The sequence below is a fragment of the Pseudopipra pipra genome, chromosome 1, assembly GCF_036250125.1.
Source record: "Pseudopipra pipra isolate bDixPip1 chromosome 1, bDixPip1.hap1, whole genome shotgun sequence".
NCBI lineage: Eukaryota > Metazoa > Chordata > Aves > Passeriformes > Pipridae > Pseudopipra > Pseudopipra pipra.
Genome location: NC_087549.1, coordinates 149,473,942 through 149,497,159, shown reverse-complemented (window position 1 = coordinate 149,497,159; position 23,218 = coordinate 149,473,942). Strand labels below are relative to the sequence as shown.

Below are 23,218 nucleotides of genomic sequence, written 5' to 3'. Positions count from 1 at the left end.
GGAATTTAAAATTAGCATCATAACATGCAGTGCTTGTCAGAGAAGGCATTCATCAATGATGTAACTCTGCCAGCGCTGCTGCCCCCCGGTAACTGCATATGCAGTTGTAAGTGATCAGCAGGGCAGGAGGCACTGGCTGAAAGTTATAAGTTCATTTGACCGTGCATTTGGAGGCACTGTGATATGTTTAGCAACAGGCAGAAGTGGTAATGACTCATTAATTCCACTCTGTGAGATCTGTGCTGATTGCCTGTGCAGCTGCTGTATGCCCAGATAGGCTCTCAAGTCTAACGTACTGTGTGTGAAGTTTTAAAGGGAAAGTACTACAGCCCAGGGGATCTGGGGAACTCTGTCCATCTCATAAAGGCCACCTACTTAGTGTTGCCCTCAGAAACAAAATACGAAGTCAGCTGCATGGCAAACATCACCCAGCAGCCACCAGCTCATAAACATCTCTCACAGGGCCAGTACTGAGCCACAACCACCAGACTGAGAGCTTTACAGTGGAATTAGGTCTGCACGATGCAGGTGACCTCCCATATTAGTCTCTTGGTAGGCATTTCACATAATTTAAATGCTGATTCCTACTAGATGCAGGAACCTGCCACTGAAGAACCACCAAAGCTGCTCAGCAGGAGAGGTGAGCAGGTAGGTGACCAGCCCGACCCACTGACATAGTGTGACCATGTCAGAGGGGGGGGCTTTGGTGCCACCAGGGCAAGAGCTGAGTCACAGCACGTGCCCCTGTCATACCTGCTTTCCCTTAAGTGTCTGCTTTGTTTTATGGCTGGTCACTCCTTCCCCTGATAGGGGATCTGAGCTCTGGCACTCTGGTGACTGGAAGGAGGCAGGACAGCTCCACACACACCTGATTCCAGCCCCAGCAGTGAGGGGAAGGCAAGAAATGTTTCCAAAAGTATATTTGGGGTTTTTTTTCCCCATATTCCATATTCCATCCATCCTTAACTGCTGAGCATCTGCAGCCAGCCAACCCCCCTCTAAATGAGACAAAAATAAAAACTAGACAATCGCTTGTCTGTAGATGCCACATGTTTATTAATCCATTCTAAAAAAAGAATACAGCATTTTTATCTTGCTGTAGTACAGAATAAATAAAGCCATAAAAATAAAAACATGTGGTTAGGTATTTTTGGACTGGTTCTACAAAGAGCTATATCTGCAAATAGAAAAATATAAGAACCCTTGTTAATTCATGGCTCAGTGGTTATCAGAGAGGGATGAACCTGAAAAAAGACTGGGAGACCTTCTCTTGAGTTTGACAGCTTATCCAATGCTACTCACAACCCAGCAAGACACAGCCTCGAGAGGAGGAAAGACAATACATACAGAACACCCAATAAATCCTGGTTTGCTCTCCTCTTCCATGAAAATTACAATTTGGCATTCCTAGTGGATGTAAGGAAAACCTTCCCCCCTGTAAAGCCAGCCAAGCAGAGGGCCAGGCTACCCACAGAGGTGGTATAGTCACCACCTTCCAACTCCTGCTATGCCAAGAGGAGGCCCTTCAGAGGAGCTCATCAGGAACTGTGCCCAAGGTACATGGGTGGCTGGAAGCTCACAACCCTGGCAGTTCACAGAAGACACATGTGAAGTCATTGGTGCTTCCTCTGCTGAAGTGTGAGATTTTAAAAGGTAAAAAAAAGACCCCACTGGATTGTTGGGAGGAGGGGAACTGCTGTGTCTTGGCAAACAGCTGACCTTGGTACAAAAGGGCTGAGGTTTAGCTTGGTCTCTGGCTTATGTTTTGTAAAAAAAAAGGCAATTAAATTAATTGCTGTCCTACTACTTTCAGCTTCCCAGAGAGGTGTCCAGTCAGCCAACGACTGACACAAAGGTCAGCTGTGAAGGTGGAATTTGTAGCTGTACTTGCAGGGCACCTTCCACTGCCACACTGGGCTGAACAGGGGCCATGTGAGTGGGCAACAGGAACAGGGGAAAACATCTCTCATTAGACACTGGGCAGGCAGAGATGTGCAGCACTTCTGTGCCCGAGGGAACTGAAACAAGGGAAGTTCCTAATTGCACACACAGAGGTACCACACCTGAGCCACACTGCTGTCCCTCCTGGCCCCACACCTGCTCAGCTGAGTCATCTGCAGTGACAGGATCTGACTGGAGTCCATCTGGCAGTCACAGAGAACCCTGGCTCATGACACTGAGGTTCAAGCAAAGCCATTTCCCGTCTCTTTCCAAGTTCTGGTTTACATGGACACAGTGGTGCAGAAAACAAAAGGTTCAGCTTTGGTCACTGACAGAAAGGCCGTTCTGGGCAGTCACATTAGTTCAACAGCCTCGTGTTCCCCGTTCTCCTGCTGTACCATACAGCCCACTTTGTTGTTGAAGAGGCGAGACAGGCTCCCCTTCTGCGAGCTCCTGCCCTGGACAGACCTCTCCTTCTTCAAACGCCGCTTATTTCTCTTGCAGATTCCCCGGATGTCCCAAATCCTTAGTGTGCCGTCATGGGAAGCTGTGTAGAGCAACTCATTGTGGATCTGGAACAACAGGGTCACACTTAATACCAAACTGTACAGCTCAGAATCAGCACCATCAAACCATGAGAAATCAGAGCAAACACAGCTTGATCCCAACACTTAAGGCCTGAGCTCCTGGCAAGAGCCAGTATAAATTATCACAAAGCTGCTGAAGTGGGCTGAGACATTACCAAGTCAGGGCTCATTTCTCAGCTACTTCACAGAGCCATAAAATATAAACAGCAAGAGTTATTTATGACCCAGCCCCACTAGAAAAGCAATGGGGAGCTAAACTCGATGTCAGAGTGGGATGTAGCTGGGGATTTCTGTCCTGGTTTTGATGTTGAGCTTAAGGAGGCACCAAAATCAGCATCAGTGGGCAGTGGGGTGATCAGGAATGCTTTCCTTTTCGCTTCCCTTCTTCCTTTGCAGTAAGTTACAGTTACAAGTCCTCCTTCAAACTCTGTTGTTCTTCCAAACTTGCAGTAATTTGACCTTCACTCCCTCCTGTGGTTTAATTTCATTAATGAACCATCAGTCTGTCCACCACAGGTGCTCTCAGTCACCAGAGGTGGGTCATGACAGTGAGCACCCTACCAGCACTCTGGCTTACATGAAGCACCACCCAACCACAGCCTCCTCACCCCTCATTAATACACTTAAGATCATATTGAGGCTACCGCTTCTCACTCCTCTCTCTTATCAGGATTTTTTGCCTTGTACAGTTGGAAATTAAGTTACAAAATAAAATACAAAGCCAAGCTTTGTCAATACTTAGGGCCGCCCAGAGGGATTCTATCTGTTACCACCCAAATGCACCCCCAGGTGACCATCTGCTACACAACCAGTTGCTCAGTACCCAGGAGTTTGCAATTTAAGACCAACCAGCCACTTGCTAATTCAGAAGAACATAAAAAGACAACCGTAGTTACAACTTTGTGTGCTTGAGATCAGCACCAAAAGGAATTTTGTCTCCTCTCTTTTTACTTTGGACTGTCAGCCTCCCAGAAATACTGATGATGTCTCACATTGTTAATCAAAATCCTCAACCTGCAGGCAGCTTTCACTGAGATGCTGATGCAGAGAGATGCAGATTCTTCGAGTGGACACCCCATCCCTGGAAGTGTTCAAGACCAGGTTGGATGGGGGCTTGGAGCAACCTGGTCTAGTGGAAGGCATCCCTAGGTGTTCCCTCTTGGAACGAGATGATCTTTAAGGTCCCTTTCAACCCAAAACATTCTGTGATTCTGTGATCTTTGTGTGGCCACCAAGGATAACTAATTCCTCCCCTTTTAAATGCCTAGACAACATGAAAGCAAGTTTTCAGGCACCTAATGAGCTTTTAGAAAATTTTTGAGCCAGTGGCAGAGACTCCTCCATTTGTCTAGCAGGGTGTGGGTCAGATATCACCACAGAGCTGCCTCAGACTTTTTAGGGATGCCATGTCCCAGGATGGTTTTGGGGATGATGGTATATATTATCCTGCCTGGATAAGGCAGAAACTTCTTTTCCTCCTAGACCACTGCAAACACTTATCATTAGTGTTTTGTAATGGAAAGGGTCTCAGGAGGCTGAAGTCCATTCCATGCCCCATACAGCATCAGTTACATCTGTCTCATTTTTTGTGGCTCCTTGTTTAACCTGACCTGAAAAAACCCCAATCACAGATACAGGGCTGTCCCTGGGGACTCGTTCCATGGTTTCACTTATCCTTATTATTAACAAGCTTTTCTAAAATTACATACGGAATATTCAAGTCTTATCCTGGAACAACATCCAGTCCAAGACACACAGAACAGCCAGCCACACACCAGTTCCCACAAAGCAAACGAGGAGGCAACGAGAAGGGAGAAATCACACAAAGAAACCCCTTCCTGACCTGGATACAGTTGATGATGAACTTGTGTCCTCGGAATATCTTCTGCAGGACTCCACTCCTGGAATTGAAAGCTCTTGCACAGGCATCGCCACTTCCTGTGAACACTGCAACACAACCACACAGCCCAGCACGGCCAGACGTGAGCAGCAACGCCAGGTCAGTTCATGCAAGTTCAAAAATGCACCTGAAACATGCTCACAAAGAAGCACGACATTCCATTTTTGGGGGTTGATTCTCTCCTCAGATAAAGCAGTTCAGATTATTTTCATTTTGTGTTTGTTTTCAGTTGTATTTCTCAAAACACTGAACTGTCTTAAGCCTGAAGTTCCTACACACTCCAGCATTTCACTCCACACACGCTTCATGTATCTATTTCTGCTCCTCTCTGCCATGTTTATTTCCCTGCCTAAACATGCCTCAGTAATCCTAAGCAGGCAATTTATTTCAACTTTGGCTTTAAGGATTTCCACTAAGCCTTCCATTTGTTTTACCACAGTTATTTACGAGTTTACATTCAGTAGTACAGTATCTCCATCACCTCTGCTGCTCCAAGAGGGGCAGGGCACGGGTAAATAAATTAGGCATGACCATGAATTTTGTCTGTTCATCAGGTTTCCTTAGAGGATCTTAACTAGATGTACAAAGAATGACTTCTCAACACTTCAGGATCTTCACATCAGATCCCCAGAATTGCTGCATTCAGCAACTGTAAGGCAGTGCTGAATATTTAAATTTTGTATTTAACAATATGCCCAAAAAGGAGCCCATTTCTGTGCTTTAAAGGTCACAAAGTCCCTTTACAAACACTCACTTTCCCTCAGTTAACCCAAACCCCTCAAGTTTATCTAGATATAAATATTTCAGAGCAGCAAAAAGCAATATATTCACTGCTCCCTGCCTTTCATGTCTTTGCAAAGGCCACTAGCATGGAAAGATTTTCACAAAACCAGAGTGCCTGAAGACCAAGATTCCTTATCTTTTGGGGGATGTCAGGACCGAATCTACAAAGAGAGGCGAAAAAACTATCACGGCAGTAAATTCAGGACTCCAGCGAGACTGGAGGACAGGCTACAAACTGCCATCAGCTGTCCCACTTCGAATGAAACAGCAGGAAGCTCCCGGGTACACCTCCAAGAAACATCTGGATGTGGAAAACCGATGTCATTTTATATGGGCCGCTATGAATTCAACTGCCAACACAATCCCAAGTTGCAGAGTGTCCCATTCTGCAAACGAGTAACAACGAAGTAAAGCAGGGTACAGGTACATTTTTTTTCCAGTGAAAGGAAATCCCTTAGTTCTGTCACACACATGCAGAGAGTAGGAACCAATTAAGAGCTGTTTTCACTATGCAGCTGTCAGTTTACCTCAGCTGTTGCTATCAGGATTTTTTGCTTTTGACAGGCACCCTTTATGCCTTTTGAACTGTCACTCTAGATTTAGGAAGTCTCTTTGCACTTCTGACTTTCAAAAGAAGACCTGTTGATCTACCCCAGATTTAGCATTTAAAGATATATTTATATATGCCACCTGTGAAATAAACAACAACAAAAAAATTAACAATTAATTTTAGTTTTTTACTTGAAATTCATAGACAATTGGGAGGGAGAACAGTTTTTAAACGTCCCCTTGGAGTTTTTGCAACATGAAAAGATATAAACCCCATTAAATTTTAAAGGCCTGTGCACACACTGTAAGGGAGAAATAATCAACATATCATTAAGTAAATTAGATTGAAAACCAGCTGCAATGTTCACCATGCTATTAATTATACAAGTAGGCTGAGGAAAGCCACTGGAAACACATTCTGAGGATTTAAATCTTAGTTCTCAGATCTGTCTGGGCTCCCTGTACACTATAAAGCCTTCTTGGAAACACACAATAATGCAAGCAAGCATAGTATATAAATTAATTTTTTAGGGGAAACTTCCTCTTTCAAGAATTAAAATGCATCTAATGCATTCAAACAAGTTCCTAATATTTTTCCAGGGCATTTTTTCTACCCTTCAAGTGGAACAATTCAATTCTCCCTGTTTGACACTTTTAGTATTTTTGCATTTGATTTAAAATGAGATCTTAAATAACTCTGTGAACACTTCTATCACACTGCCAGGATGTTCTTCGCAGGTCTGACTAAATGCAGCAATATTGCCTGTATTTTAAGGGGGGAAAAAAAGAGTGTTATGAAAAAAATAATGTGGTGTGTGGCAGGGGCAGGGTGGCAGGATGAGGGGGAAGAGAGAAAGCTGCAGAGCTGATGGGGGTGGCATCAGGTAACGAAACTTTTGTTTGAGCCTAAACTTTCTTTATTCTTTAGGGTGTGGTCAAGTCTATACTGGTTGTGTGAAAAGTAGGATCAAAACTGAAAAAATGCAGCTCTGGAGGTCTTATTAATGAAGGAGACAGTGTCTCCATCTCCCACCCAGAGATGTGGATACTCCTCACTGGGTCAGGCCAACATCAGCTCAGCACAGTTATCCCACCTTTGGCTAGTCTTGATTAATTCAATGTTTTGGTTTGTGTCTTTATAATTAAAAGGGGGTAAATACACACACACACACACACACTCTCACAAAATCATTAATATTTTGTCTGCCAGTGTTCATCCTGGATTACAATTTTACAATTTCTGGTTCATTTCCTTTGCTTCCTGCCTGGTTCTTGGACCAGTAATAACTTCAGGGTGCAGCTTAGGCTTAGACCCTTTCCCCTTCGCATTTTAGCCAACAGCATAAGATGAAACCAGCAGAAATTACAATCTGCAGGTAGGGGAGGATGGGGTAGTTCTGCAGTGTAGGTGAGGGGAGCAGAAATAACCATAAATCACAATTAACTATTTTAATGGAGAAAAGTAGTGCTGTGGGTCTCAGGTTGAAAGGAAGACCAAAAAAAGGTTTCCTGACAGAAATAAAATTCTACCTCTGGGCTTGGTTACTTGTTAAGTTTCCAAACACAATTTAGAAATCAGTTCAGTTACTGGGTTATAAATGTAGTCAGCCAGCCATGGCAAGTGTGGTGCTAGACAAGTGCAGGTACAAGTCTCTGCTAACATGCACCATCTTGCATCTGTCAGCCAGTTATCACCATCACACTGACATTCTGCCAAAAGACAGATCGAGGCCCAGATAGCAACCACTCATTCAGTGTTGTATGTTCACTTCATAGCTGAAGTACAGAAACCAAAACCAGCAAAGTGGTTTGAAGGTCTAGATTAGCTTAAGACAGCCATGGCCACCCCTAAAGGAGATAAGTTCTTGGTTTTGGGAAGCAAATGAAGGCACCTCAGGTCTAACAACAGTGGCATGGTAAGACCAGGATGACACAGAGAGAGCTTCACTGATAAGAACAGAGGTGCTGTCGTGCAACCCAAAACCAGAAATGGAGAGGTGACATGCAGAAGGAAAGTCAGCACAGAGGAATTAAAGAGGGAAATCTGATGGTCAGAATAAACTGTAAAGTCAGCAATAGGCACTCATGTACAGAAACCACTATTAACAGGAGGACTGAAAGCAGTGGAGCTGAGAACATTAGTAAGGCAAGCACTGCTTGGCTACTGCAGAAAGGTGGTTTGGGGAACAAATACACAAACCATGACAGGTAAGAGGAAAAGAACTTGTGGAAAAGGAGATAGTCAGAGTCTGAACAGGAAGCCCAACTGTTAGAAAGAACCAGTGAGCATCTGAGATTCTGGTTTAGGACAGTCCCTTGCACAGTACCTACAAGGCAGCAGAGGCAGGCACAGGGCTGTGTATCCAGCGGCAGCACTTGCTGTCCCTGAGCACACAGAAGAAGCAGGTGACAGACCTGTGAGGTTAAACCATGGCTACACAAACAACCCCCAGACAGCTCAGGATTTAAGCTACTTCTCTTTAAGAAACTGCCTCTTCACTTTCGAGAAGAGAGAGGTGGAAAAATGGAGGGAAGATCTAAGCTTCCCACATGGAGCGGTGCAGCAAAGTTCGATACTGAACATAAACATGCTGGAGTTGAAAAAAAAAGTGACAATTTCACAAGGCTTCAGAATTACTCTCCATTAACAACCTTTGATCAGAGAGAAACACCGAAAAGGAGACAGGGGGTTGCTGAACAGAGGGAAGGCAACTTACAGATCCCAGCGTGGTATTTCAAAGTGCTAACGCTGTGTTTGTGAGCCTTGTACGTTTGGATTCGCTCCCCAGTGTCAACTAACCAGCACTTCACTGTCCTGTCCGCGCTCCCCGAATACAAGTGCCGGTTCACCAGCTGAAGGGAAGAGAAGAAGACATCAGCAATGGTCCCTCAGGCAGGTTCTCGAGAGAACTGCACTGAAGTGACTCATCCAAAGTCAGCTTCCAACTCGACAGCAACGGCTGCACCTTGAAACAGAGGGGTGGTGAGCAAACCAACCTTGTGTTCTTCACAACTGCATCTCCCATTCACTTCTGGGCCTTAAAAACAGCTCACAGCTTTCAGAACATAAAAACTTAGCCCATCTGCTGGCTCAAGCAGGCAGGATTCCAGTGAGCTTAACAATGCTAACCTCGCTTCCATAATTAGCTACATTATTACAGCCTCAAAAAAAACCCAGCAGTGTAGCTTCTGCAAAGCATATTTGACAGGAACTCTTATCAGATTGTAAGTTTTAATTACAACAGAAATTTCAGAACAATTCTGAGTAACAGAAAAATGGTACATTAAAATTAAAATCCTACACACCATAAACCAGGGTTTATATTTAGTAGGATCATACTGCACAAGGTTAGCATTTGGAAACGCTAACTCTTCCTTGAAGCTGTTCTGTATGTTCATTTACACAAGTCTTTTTAGACTGTGTTATTGAATGATGAAATAATTAACCACCCTTTACACAGACTTTTAAACATCTTCAATCAGATTTCTTCTGCTGTGTATTTAAAGTAATTCTGACTGTAAATCCCAAAGAAGATTGGTGCCTCATTCCACCAGTCATCCTGTATCCTGTGAGAACTCACTGGTGGAGAGGGTGGGTTTTATTCCATGACAGAGAATGACAAAAGGAAGGACTGTGGTTGGGAAACTGAGACAGAGAGAAAATAACTAACCTGTGCAAGACTATAAAACCAACCAGTACACAGTAAACAAACTGTATAAAGCCTGGAAGCTCACCAAGGAAAAACTCCACAGTTGCAGAGAAAAATCTGGCATCCTCTGTCTGCCTAATGAAATCAAACTAAGGGTTTTCACAGCCATTGTTATGTAGAGCTCTGACTGCACACTCCTCCAAGTTACATGGACTTGCAGCAACCTCTGTATCAAAGAGATGGAGAGACTGCAGGGAGAACCCTCACCCACTCCCCCTCCAAGAGATGGAATTTGCATAAGGAGTAATGATACCTGGTTTGTCCCCCAGACACACAGATCAGAAGGTTCAAATGACCAGCAGTGCACTAACCCCTGACACTTCTCAGGTATCTCCAGGAAACCAAGTGCACAACAAATGACAAACCCACTTGTCCTAGGTCTTGATCTTAGGGCACTTCTAAGGGTCCGGTTATTCTGCCACCTCAGAAAATTATAAACCTTCAGTCCCCACTTTTTGCATGCTCTGTATCTGTAAGGCTGGAATGTTTTTCATGCTCTTCCATCTCCACTCCCAATCCAAAAAGGAATGACCCTGTTCCCAAAAGGCATCAAAGTGAGCTTTGTACAGAACAACTCTGTGCTGTGTTACATGAAACAAAAGGTATTTTAAGATACAAAGCACTACAGTGATGGGACTGGGCTAACCTGCACAAGAAACATATGCAGGCAGAGCAAGAGCTGGTCACAGCTCCCACCAGTCCAGCCCGAGCAGGGAATGCCACACTTCCTACCAGCAGAACCTGACCCACGGAACAGAATTCATAGCTAAATGCCAGGAGCTTGTGAAACACAACCCACTGTTAAAGGCCAGCAGTACTTTGAAATGTCACTTCCAATTACTTTCAAGCTGTTTTAACAACAGCATTAATGTTGTATCTCAGTGAGGAAAGAGAACAAATGGCCAGCAGCACTAAGAAAAACCAAGAGCCACTCAGCCTGAGGAAGGTAACCTGATTTTTAAATTCTAAGCTCGGCCCGAATGGGCATGAAGAGATTTTCATGCTGAACCTGCTAAATGGAAGAGGATTCTTTGTGTTGAGATCCTGCTGTGTGGTTCTTGACCAAGTCTTTGCACTTTTTTTTTTTTTTTAACATCTTACTAGCAAGCATCAACCCACCCACTGAACAAGGGAAAACACTAAATTACTAAATTATAACTTCCTGCAGGTAAATGCCACTCTGCATTAACAGTACATTAGGTTATGCTGCTTTGTTTCTACATTTCAGTGGGTGTATGAATGCCAAAGTGAAACAAAAGAGCTGCAACTTGCCTAGATTTGCTAATTTGCTAGATATAAAATGTATCAAATGATGTGGGCTTACTTAGATAATTTATAGCACCAGAATTGTAAGAGCCTTACAATCATAGAATGGTTTGGGTTGGAAGGGACCTAAAAGATCACCTAGTTCCAATCCTCCTTCCATAGGCAGGAACACCTTCCACTAGAGCCGGTTGCTCAGAGAGCCATCCAACCTGGCCTTGAACATTTCCAGGGATGGAAGTGGACAACCTATGCTAGTGCCTCACCACTCTCACTGGAAAGAATTTCTTCCTAATATCTAAACTAAACCTATTTTCTTTTAGTTTAAAGCCGCTGCCCCTTGTCCCACCACTCCATGCCCTTGTAAGAAGCCCCTCTCCAGCTCTCTTGAAGCCCCTTTAGGCACTGGAAGGTGCTATAAGGTCTCCCCAAAGCCCCCCCCTTCTCCAGGCTGAACAACCCCAATTCTCTCTGCTTGTCTTCATAGCAGAAATGCTCCAGCCCTCTGAGCATCTTCATGGCCTCCTCTGGAACCCCTCCAACAGGTCCACATCCTTCCTATGTTGGAGACCCCAGAGCTGGATGCAGCACTCCAGGTGGGCTCTCACGAGAGCAGAGCAGAGGGGGAGAATCCCCTCCTCGACCTGCTGCCCACACTGCTGTTGATGCAACCCAAGACATGGTTGGCTTTCTGATGCCCAGCCAGGGATCTGGTGAGATGGCCAGCACACCAACCATCTTCATTCAAAGCCTCTGCGCTGCCCAGGCTGCCCCATTATACAGATCTATGCACCTTCCTCCCCCTCATCAGTTCAAGCAGGTGAGCACAACAGCAAGAGATTCTCAGCCTTGCATGGAAAGAGAAACATTAACAGGTTAAACAATCTACCACATGCCACAGACTGAGCCTGCAGCACAGCCAACAGCAAAACCCAGCACAGGCTCTGACTGTCACACAGCCTCTCATTTCCAGGGTATTTTTATAAAACAGAGCACGAAATGGCTATTAGTGGAGAAAGCCATCAAGAGCTATCAGCTCAGGCTGAAGCTGCAAATCAGATCTGCCTAAAGTGATGTGAAAGGCATAATCTCATCTAAATTGGTGCAGATCTGTGTAGCTAAGATAGACCTTTACAGTCACTGCAGTCTGGGGCACAATTCATGTCACCCTGAAGCACATCTGAAACAGACCACACCTTAAAACTCACTATTTCTTCCCTCAACAAGGACAACCTCCTCAGCTGTATCCAAATCAATTTAGGCGAGATCACTCCTCCTTCACTTGACTAAAGGTGTGCCTAGCTTACAACTCCAGCCTAAGCTACAACACTTCAGATATCTGTATTTAATCAAATTAATAATCGTCACTTACTGTTTCCTTAGCCAAAATACTTACAAACTGGCAATACTTACAAGCTGGCAATAATTACAAGCACACTCTGTGGTTTAAATGTGATCAGTAGAAATGGTTACAGTATTCCAACCTGCGACTGCCTGGAGAAGCAGTGATGTTTCCAAAGCTGTATTTTCTCTGGCTGGCTTTTGAGCCCTTTGTTCACTTTGACTAACTGCCCGACAAAGCTCCTGACATGGAAAAGCATGGCCAGGCAAGGGCACCTGGGGCAGAGTGGACAGCACAGAACAGATTTGCAGCTCAGATACTAATGGGCTGAGCGGACATTTCAAACCCAAGTAGCTTCCAAAAATTTTAAATCCTGGTGACAGTCAGATGCCCAGTTCTAAAGCAGAAAAAAAAAATCACTGCATTGATATTTGTAATTCTGGACTGCTAATTTTTCTCATCACTCTGAGACATTTTGCTTTGAATCTGATGAAACACTGAGACACATGAATGGAGCAAATTTGTCTTAATCCTCAGACCAAAGTATTGGAGATGTTCAGTCAGACTGCTTGTGAGTGGTAAAGTAATAGCAGTAGCAAAACTCTAGCTGTAAATGCTGAAGTAGTTACAGATTTCATTAAGAAGAAATGGTTGTATCCCCCAAACACAACAGAATTTTAATTAAAAAAAAAGATTATCATATCCAGGGTTGGTCTCCCAAGGCAATCACAACCCTACTGCTCCACAAGCTCAGATGAACTGAATATATGCAGCAGCTTAAGACAATTTTTACCGGTAAGAATGCCAAAAATATCTGCAAAGAGCTGTTTAACAGGTATTTCAACCTTATAGGAATGGACTTCGCCATCTCAATTAACCTTTGCTGTAAGAAACAATTTAATCCTCAGCCAAGGAGAGGCAATTGGCTCCCCAGGGAGATTTGGGCACATCCTCTTTCTGAAGGTCACTACACTCAGACTTGACCCCAGGAACTTCAGGATAAGTTCACATCAGCAACCACGTGTCCCACCACCAGCCTGTTCTCCTCATGGAGGTCAGTGTTCCTACAGTCTGCCAGCTGGGTCTCCTATTCACAGCCACTTCTAAGCTAAAAATCACCAACTTGGACCAATCTCCAGTTACAACTATGTAAGACTTTCAAGATCCCATTCAAACCACATTCATTTTAACGAGTAAACAAACTCCCTGTGGGCAAGAAATTGTTTTTTTTTTTTTTCCTGAGAATCCATCTAGAACGAGTTCTCTGGTCTGGCTGTTAGAGAACATTTTTCAGCCTTTTTTACTGCAGTGCAAAGCAAGGGCCCTAGAAACATGTTTAGTTTCTACAGGTGTTGTACACATTCACATTCCTCTAACTCACATCTTCATCCTCTGATGCAACAAATGCAACCACAGATTACAAAAAATGTGTGCACTTAATTTAACTGATGTGGCAAGAAAACATTTCTGTCCCCGTGATCACAACATAAACAGAGTCCAGGCAGTGGCTTTGTTCAAAGCATTCTTTTCTTCTAGTCAGCTTTAAAAGGCAACTGAAGGGAATGGTCCAAACAAAGGATCTTTTGCGGGAAAACCAGAAACAAGTCCTTGCCCACTCATGTTCATGTTCTTCAAAAAGAAGTTTCCCTGTAAGAATGTTTGCTGTAGGATCCAAGCTAAATTCCAAGCTGGAACATTTCTCTCTGCCAGCTTTTGGCAGCAAAATTTTGATAAATACTCAGAGGCAGAACAATCAGCGAAGGACAAAGCAATCCTTGTAAACAGTTTGCAAAGCTACTTCCGAGGCATTTAGGAAAACATACACAAGTAAATATTTAAATCAGGGTTATTCAGCCTTTTGCAGGGAGTCACATTAATGAAAATGGGTGTTTGATTATTAATTGCAAATACTGGTCTTTAGCCAGGTCTGAAATTTTTAAGTGGAAGGACGAGCATGAGCTGTGATTACACTCAGCCCACCCTTGCTTTTTCCCCATCACTTCCTATAAAATTTCATTATTGGCTCTTACATGAAGAGGGAGCACTCAGAACAGCTGCTCTACTTCATCTGCCAAGTGATCAACACACTGCAGGAGGAAGAGAGTGAAGAGTTCTGGCTGCTCCACCGTGAGTTACCTTGCCTGACTGTGAAAATCAAGTAATCAGTGCTGCCAAAGCACCTACCATGGACACAGTTCCCACTGCAGATAGGTTTTGCCAGGAGACTTTCCACTCTCTGTCCAATTTAAATAGTGGATGGAAGACAAAAGCGGCGTTAGAACAAGCTGGTACCTGCAGCAGAGCTCCTTTGGCAGCAGAACACCCACAGTCAGTTTGGTTGGTAACTCACCTTCAACAGACTGACCCCAGCTGGGACAGCAGGACCAGCCTTGGGGAATATGAACAACTCACTCTCTTCACTCCCCTGTCCAGAACCATCAAGGACAGGGGAAAAGGGAAAACCTAAAGCTCACCAATGCTTTTCTTTTCTGCCATGCTAGATTAGAGTTGTTCCCAGGCTCCCCTAACTTACACTAGCCAGTAACAACACCTAAAGAATCTCAGAGAAACTGGGGAACGTTCAAAATCCAAACATGCCTGTGGCATCAGCCCTCTGCTTTCCACAATCCAGCTCTGCAGGAAACAAGGTGGATAACATGGGTGTGCTTTATGGCTATCCACCCAGAAAACTCCTTCAAGAAGCTCCAGGAGTTTCCATTCACAGCTACAGCAACACTATTGGTATTTACTGGAAAGTAATGGGAGAGGACTGGAACAGGCTGGACCTAATTTGCAGCAGTTCAGAACATCCCAGGGCATTCCCATTAATAACAGCTTTCTAAAGTTGGGGAAAATACGGTCTCAGTATCCAAATTTTTCCTGATCTGTGTCCAGGATGAAAGATCATACTGAGCATTTCTCAAACTTTTTGAAAGGTCATTCTCCCTTAGGGATCTTTATTTGAATAAATAAAATGAAAATAAGTCTTTATTTTTCCTTTTCCTTTATTTTCGCCACACAAGCATTATACCACCCAGAGAACAGGTAAATGCCTTTAATTCCTGGTACCAGTTCAGCTCCTCCAGGACAGGGGAGTGAAAATCTGCTGTAATTAGTAGCTCACTTCTGCCCTGAAGAAAATTAATTGCTGTCAACAATTAAAACTGTCTGCTGGCTACTGTGAGCAACTCACAACTACCTCCAAGTCCTTCCTGACTTGGAGTTTGAAAAATACCATCCCAACTCACTGCCACAGATTACAACACTGCCACTAAGATGCCCATGGCAAAAAAGGCTCCAAGAGCTTTTTGAGAAGAAATCAAAAATAATTAAAAAATAAACACCTCTTTCCAGGAAGTTTCCTTTCTGTTGTAACATCTTTGTATGGATTCTGGTGATTGACCCCTTCCTAAAAGAATGAAAATACCATGTGGGCTGTGCTGAGAGGCTGCCAAGTGGAACAGAAGGGACAGTGTTGAACCCAGTTAGGCAGAGGGAGGAATTAGGAAAGATCAACAGCCTAAAGCTATTCAACAGCAGTGCAGTGACTGTTTAAGCTGGGATAAGTTTGAGAGGCCTAGACACTAAATGCTCTCTGTGGGGGCCTATATGTACCTCAGCTGGACTCTCCCAGCCTCAAACACCAGCTGGTGATGAGAGAAGTGAGGGGCTACCAGTTACTCACAGCTAGAAGAGGATTTGGCCAGGATTGTTGCCAACACGGTCTTGGCAGCAGCAGTCTTGTGTACTCTGAATTGTTCAGGTTTTCCAAATAGATATATTGGTTTTGCTTTTCTTCTCCCCTGCAAGAAGTTCTGTTTGTTTAAAACCATTGTTTAATTCCGTGCTCACAAGCAGAGAAGCATTGCTCATTCCTGAGCACTCAAAGAGCGTAATTGAATTTCCCAGGCTTCTGGGAGAGGGTCAAGCCAGTTTTGTGTAACAATTTTAGCAAGAACCCAATTAAATTAAAGCAAGCTCTGTTGTTGCCAATCTGTGCCTTGGAGAAGGGCTACAATTAAACAACAAAACATAGCATGACACTAAGAACAGCCACGGATTTACTTCAGCATCCTTCAGATACATTACCACAATATCATAAAAACAAGCTTTAACACCAAGAATTTACCCAAGCGAGACAAACATTACTCCAGGGCAACATGATCTTCTGTGGGGTTTTTTTCCCTTTCTAAAGCTGAAGAAAACCAGTATTCCTTTGGTACTCTCAGGTTTTTACTCTGCTAGTGTCAGCTGTGACTACCTTCTCTAGGAACAAAGGCAACATTTATTAAACAGCTATAAAAAATACATCCTGTAGCCTCTGTAAAGGAAAAACACTTAAGGACAACAAACACAAACAAGGAGAGCAGCAAGAAAAACTGCTGTCATTAACTTCAGTCAGACACACACATTTATGAACATTCACGCTGACCTGAAACTAAGTTACAGACCATCCTATACTCTCTTTAAATACACTATGAGCATTTTCTGGTGGATAATGAGTGCACAGGGTAAGTGCTTGTGCGATAGTTCCCATTTTGCTTCATCTGCCTAACCTCCTCCTCTTCCCTGCATCATTAACAAATCTGGCAGCATTCACCTGAAAAATACTGCAAACGGGAAAACAGAGTATGGTTTTTCAGGTCACATTGCATTTTTTCCCCTCTTTCCTTCATCATTTCCTGATTTGTCTTCCCCATGCTCTACTTTTCCATTTTCCTTGCCCATTTTCTTGTCTTGACCATCTCTTTCTCCCTTTCTTTTCTCACATTATGTCTGTGTGGCTTTTAATGTAGGATTTCTTTCACCTTTATGCTTCCTATTATCTTTTGCCCACAACTTGGTGTTGGGTTTTCGATTGTTTGGGTTTTTTTAAGTTTTCAGGTTTACTCTGAATTTTTTTCCCCCTCCTCTTTTTAAGTTATCGGACCCCATGACTGTTTACTTGGTCAGGTAATTTTCTTCAGTGTGGTGATCCTGCCTACACAATCCTACTCAGATGAACACTGCACCCAGAAAACCTACTCATGAGTTCCAAGACCTAGGAGGATTTAAACAGATACTGAGCTAGAAGTTAGACCAGGACAGCCACTAGGAGCCAAGAGATCAGAAAGTCTTTTAGGAAAGAGGATTTGTCTCAAGATCAGAGAGCACTATTATTTTGCTATTACATGAATATTTAACCTTACCATTTATAACCTGTCTTGGAAGAGCTTCTTTATGAATGAAAAGACAACGGAGACTCACATGAGTTAAGATATGGACAACCCTTTCCAAAGGCTCTTGCAGAGAGCTCTTACCTCCAGGCAGATTACTGATCCTTGGTGCTCTTTGAACACTTTGAGCTGCTCACCAGTGACAATATTCCAGGTCCGAATGGTGTAATCCGTGCTGCCAGAGAACAGCTCCCTGTTTGGTGCATCAAGTATAAGGCACAGGACGGCCCCGGTGTGTCCCAGCAGGGTCTGGTAGCAGCGCCCGCTGGACACCCACCAGACCTTCACAGTGCAGTCGGTGCTCCCTGTCACCAGCAGGTCTCTGCTCACCCTCTCCTCCTCCTCTTCCTCCTCCTCTTCCTCGAGAACATCCCTGGAGGAATAGTGAGCTAGAGTCAGGACACAGTTCCGATGGCCCCGGAATTCCTGGATTTGTTTCTCCTTGTCCACGCTCCAGCAGCGGGCCGTCCTGTCGTAGGAGCCGCTGAAGAGATAGTCTTTGGCAACCAGGATCCTGCAAAAAAATAAAAGGTTTTGTGCATGAACAGCATCATTCTTTTTATATAACCATCTTTTGTCACAATTTCAATGCCAAGCACCCTGAAGCATGAAAGAGTAGCATGAACACCACATACATAACCCCAATTCAGTGGTTTTAGAAACTGAACACTTCCCTGTTTCTCATTTTAAAACTGAGACCCCTTATTCAGGTACATATATTGCTACTTATGTTTTTACACTATAGCATTATAACTTTGGGCATTTGTGTTTTGGTAAAATTCCTTCCAGCAGGGATTATGAACTTTCATAAGTTACACATACTAGCTACAAGTTTGATGTGTTGTTTGGTTTGGTTATTTTTTTTTTAAATAACTCATTCTTGGCAATTACTCTTTAGTCTTCCTTTATAAAAAAATTATTTATAAACTAACCTATGACAATAGCTTGGAAGTAAAAACAGAAAAAAACCCAAAACACCGCAAAAACATTCCAGGAACCTGAATTGCAACTGACCATGTGCAAAGATAACCACCTTTCCATCGTCAAATAAAGAGACCACAAGAAAAAATAATATACCCCTAATTTCACTTAGCTCAGGATCTCAAAAAAGGTAAAGAAAGAGTATCCCATTTATTACATAATTGAAGAGCAAATCAGAGATTACAGCTCAGGAATTCAATTTGCTGGGCCTCCAAAACACTGAGTTGTAGCAGCACAAACATAAAATAACAGAAAAATCTCTAGAGTTCATATTTCCAAACCAGAGACAGGGAACATCCATAACCTGCCTTCTTTGTCAGCTGAGTTTGGTCCTCTGGAACCTTTCAAACAGGCAACAAAGTCATATGAATAGGGAACACATTTCCCATTTGCTGATTCGAGCAAAAATCAGGCCAGTGCCAAAACACAGAGCCAGCCTTCCTAACTATTTACAGAATCTTGCTACACATCATATGTGTTTTGAGTTTAGCAAGGAACAAAAAAACCCACTCACCCACCAGAAAAGAAATGTTAAAAAAATACCAATCTTTTACTGCTCTATTTGCCATTAATTAAATCCAGTCCAACTATTAAGAGGCACTTTAAATAGACAGGCCGATCAGCCACCCACAATTAATTTAATAGTTTCATATTAAACTTAATTTGCACAAACAGTAATAAAAGAAAAAGCCCTGACTTTATCCCTCTTGCCAACACAAAGACTTGACACAATGTTTTTAAAATCTATTTATCAGAAGCATCTGTTATCAATTGGATAATTTCTTCTGGAATTTCATTCCTAGCCCTGGATCCAATCCCCCTGCTGTTTGCCTTTCATTTCTCTCCTATCTGCTGTGTATGTCTGTGTCAGCACTGCTGTTAGGAAAACTAATCACTGCAGCACAGAACACACGTAGCACGAACTCAAAGGTTCACACAACCCGTTTTATTAGTGAAGTAAATGGAGAACTGCAGCAAAATGACAATATAGGTGTGAAAACAGATTACAGGGACGCAGGGGGAGAGCTCCAGGGAACCGACCTGTTCACAATTGACGTGTGGCCTCGGTAAATGGCCAGGCACTGCCCCGTCAGCACATCCCACTTCCGAATGGTGTGATCTGCACTGCACGTGAAGGCAGCCTCGTTTTCCAAGTGGCAAAAGGTGATGTAACTTTCGTGTCCTGTGAATAACAAAGGAAATAGATCTGATCACTCTGCACGCGAGCAGGGCTGACTAGTAGAGCCCTTCACCGCGACTAAAAGAAAAGTAAAACAAACAAAGGAATGAAACTCCGGTTTTGGATGCAGCACCGTGTTCTTCACACTTGAGGATTTCTATAAAACAAAACAATTTCAAGCAACAGCAGAAAAATGCACTGAAATCAGGATTAAGTGAAAGAGTAAAACAGTACAGTTCCACCAATCAGGTAAATCAAGCAGCATTATAGAAACGTTATGAGCTAAATTAATATCAATAATAAAACTCAGACTACTGAAGTTTAAAACCAATAAAAAATTGGCTTATTTTTTTAATAAAGAAATGTTTTTGCTTTCTTCTTGTGAAATAAGGGGTAAAAAACCCAGCCCATTGATTTTCAGGATACAAACAGCCAAAAATTAAAGCATGAAACTCTGAAAAAAGGAAGCAACATGAGACTTACCAGCAAGTTTAATTTCATTGTCCAGGCAGAATGAAATGCAAGCAAAAAAATATGTCTGCTAAATAGTTAGCCAATACTTTCTCCATCATGACTAACAACATGAATAAACCTCAAACTTTTCAAAGTATCAGTATACCTTTAAGGAGATGACACAGAAAGACAGAATAAGAGCACAGTTGTTTATAAAATATTCTGAGTACACTGGGATTCTGCAGTTACAATAAAAATAGACATAAGCACTGCTCTAAAGATGTCATGCTGACAAACAGGGTAATGCCAGCAAAGAGGAATCAATATTACAACCTCAAGCTTTTGTTGTTGCTTAGCAAGATGTGTAATTTTTCTATTGTAACATTAAATGCACTGCATTTGAAAATCACCTTAGGATTCAAGTCCCAGCTTTGCTCAAGATCTCTTGTGTGAAATTACTGTCACCTATCTAATCACTCTGCTGGCATTACTTTGCATTCTTCTGTTCTAACATTTAGACTGTAAGCTTTTAGGACCAAAACTGCTTCCTCCTAAGTCACTATCAAAAAAGTGATAGTTATGGTTGAAGCTGATGGGCCCTACTGTGATTTAAATACTATTCTTTGAGGAAAAAAAGAAAAAACAATCTAAGAAGGACAAATGTGCTTAAAGAGAGACAGATGGACAAAGGTATTAGAACAACAGAACCATGTTGTAAAATAAAGAGATGGTAAAAAAAAAAAGGGAAAGCAGACTGCCCAGTAAAACAGTTTCACTGACTGTGAAAGGCAGATTTCACTACAACTGCTGTAGTTGAAAAGCCTTGTTGCAGTTCAAAAGCAGACCAGAATCCACGTTAGAAACATGTGGCTGGTTTCCGCTACAGCAAATTCATCAGATGCCAAAAATTAAACAGATCACCAGGGCTATAAGCAAAACTATACTCATAGTTGTGAAACTTTTTGCAAAGCAGCCTAAATGGGACAGGTTTCAACCACTGGATTTTTTTTCTCACAGCATCATGTAATCCTGCTCTGAGATCAAAAAAGCATCTTGGTTACTGCACTAAAGTCTGCCAGTCAGATTTTAACTCAGTAATACTCGACCCACACAGAGGATGCCAAAACCCCCTGTGGCAGACAAGGTCTGGTGCTGGTCTGGCCAAGAGCAGCCACCACACATGTCTGTTGGTTGTGCTGTGGTGCAGCTTGAAATTGTGTGATAGACACAGGTTTATCAGTAATTATAGCTTGTAAAATGCAAATTTACACATCAACTGTGTCTGTGCACAAATATAAAATACATACAATTATCTGATTCAAATGACAGTTCACAAACCACGCAGCCAACCTTCTTTAGAGTTTACCCCAAACACTGGCAGCACATAGGCCAGATTCCATAATAATGAACATTATCCAATACATTTCTCTTTCTAGTTAAAAGCTAATTAGTGGTTAAAAAGGATTTCTAAACCTAAATCAAATGCAGCGAGTTTTCCAGAAGTTAGAACCATGGCAGGATGTGGGGAAAAAGACAATACTCCATAGTGAAAAACAAGGAACCAAGCAAACAAACAACAAGAAAATCACAGCAAAAACAATCAGAAATTCCAAACTTAACAGCTTTATTTTTTTCTGTACTAAAAGAACATGAGTGAGAAAACAAACATCTTCAGTGCACATCTGACTCCTGCATGACTGTACTTTCCACAGAGTTTTTCTTTTCTTTTTAATTGTTGATATGCTAGTCTAAGGGTAATAAATTTTGTTTAAGATGCAAAAAAATGTCAATTAAAAAGAAACCCAGCAATTAACATTTCTGTGTGTCAACTGGGGGGAGGGGAGGAATAATCTATTTAGTAAGGTTTCTTTCCAGACTTCTGGATCAAGAGGTTCTAAATAAAGACTGTCTGGAAAATGAGATGATTAAAAGGACAAAAAAAAAAAAAGAAAAAAAAAGAGAAAGTGAACAACAAAAAGTCCATATTTCTTCAGGGTGTAAAACAGAGAGCTCCCAGAAAGAGACAAAACTTAAATGACTGCTACATTCCACACCCTGAGATAAAAGGATCCGTGCCTTCAGTAGCGCCGGTAACCTGCTTGGGGTTGAAACAGCTTCTGCTTAAACGTTACTGTAACAAATACCCCCAAAAAAACCCACAAAACAAAACAAGCATGATTTTGGCTGCCCGGCAGGCTGCAAGGACTGAAAGCGACCGGGACGTGCTGTGTGGCCTGTGACACGCTTTGGGCTCAGATCCCAGGGTTAAGAAGAGAAGCTCCCGTACCTTGGAAGTGTCCGTGGCACTGGCTGTCGGCGGTGCTCCAGAGCCGAGCGGTGCCGTCCTCGCTGCCCGTGAGCAGCCGCTGCCCGTCGGGGCTCAGGCTCAGCCAGTTGATGCCCCCTTGGTGATCCGTGCAGACCTTCACGGCCGAGCCGCTGTTCCCCATCCCGGCGCTCCCGGCGCTGGCCGAGCCCGCGGGGTCGGATCACGGGCGCTCCGCAGCCCCGGGACCTCCAGCCGCGTCCCACCGACCGACTTCTGCCATCACCTCAGCTCCCAAACATCAGCAGGGTAGTCCGGACTCCTACACAAGGACACAAAGGGGGAATGGGAGGGTAAGTTAAATCATCTCATCCCCCGTGGATGCATCGCTTCCTCGGGGTGTGTTGAAGCCACTGAGAGCCTGTTTCCCCGCAGGATCCGAAGCCCTGAGGCGGCAGACGGGCCGGGGTACCCTCTGCATGGGCACCGAGGCACGTCCAGCCCCTCGGGGGGGATCGATCCCGGGCAGTACCGCTACCTGGTGCCCTCGCTGAGGCTGCTGCTCCTCCAGCGACCTCAGGGCTGACTTGGGGCACGCTCAGGCGGCCCCCCCAGCGCCCCAGGGCTGCCGCCATCCCTCCCGCACGGCCCCCCGGCACCCCCGCCCCGGCACCCCCGCCCCGGCACTCACCGCCCCGGACGCGGCGATCCCGCGCTCGCCCTACGGGGAGGGGGAACCTCCTCTGGCCGGGGCGCCGGAGCCGCCGCCGGGCCGAGCGCGGGGTCCCCCCTCCGCCGCCGCCTCCGCCCCGCGGGGAGGCGGGCAGGGCTCCCGCCGTGCCCCCTCAGCCCACCCCGGGGCGGGCCCTCACCCCCCGCCCCGGCCCTGCCTCCATTACCTCCCGCTCCATGTTCCAGCCGACTCCCCCCCGCCCGCGCTGCCTCCTCGGTGCTGCCGCGTTCCCCTCATCCGGAGGTGCCCCGCAGCGCTGCCCTCCGGGACGGCCTCCCCCCGCACCGACCCCCCTTCCCGGGGGAAGCGGCATC

General features: G+C 44.1%; 1 protein-coding gene across 1 annotated transcript; it reads right to left on the bottom strand.

The window, feature by feature from the left end:
• Positions 1-1,032: 1,032 nt before the first annotated feature.
• On the bottom strand, positions 1,033-22,992 carry WDR86 (WD repeat domain 86). Its single transcript, XM_064638653.1, has 7 exons — positions 22,863-22,992; positions 22,193-22,493; positions 19,314-19,455; positions 17,376-17,805; positions 8,478-8,613; positions 4,372-4,475; positions 1,033-2,513 (listed from the first exon to the last, which is right to left on the bottom strand). The coding sequence occupies exons 2-7, from the start codon at positions 22,353-22,355 to the stop codon at positions 2,295-2,297; spliced, it is 1,194 nt and encodes a 397-aa protein (XP_064494723.1). The 5' UTR covers positions 22,356-22,493; positions 22,863-22,992; the 3' UTR covers positions 1,033-2,294.
• Between the last annotated feature and the right edge of the window lie 226 nt (positions 22,993-23,218).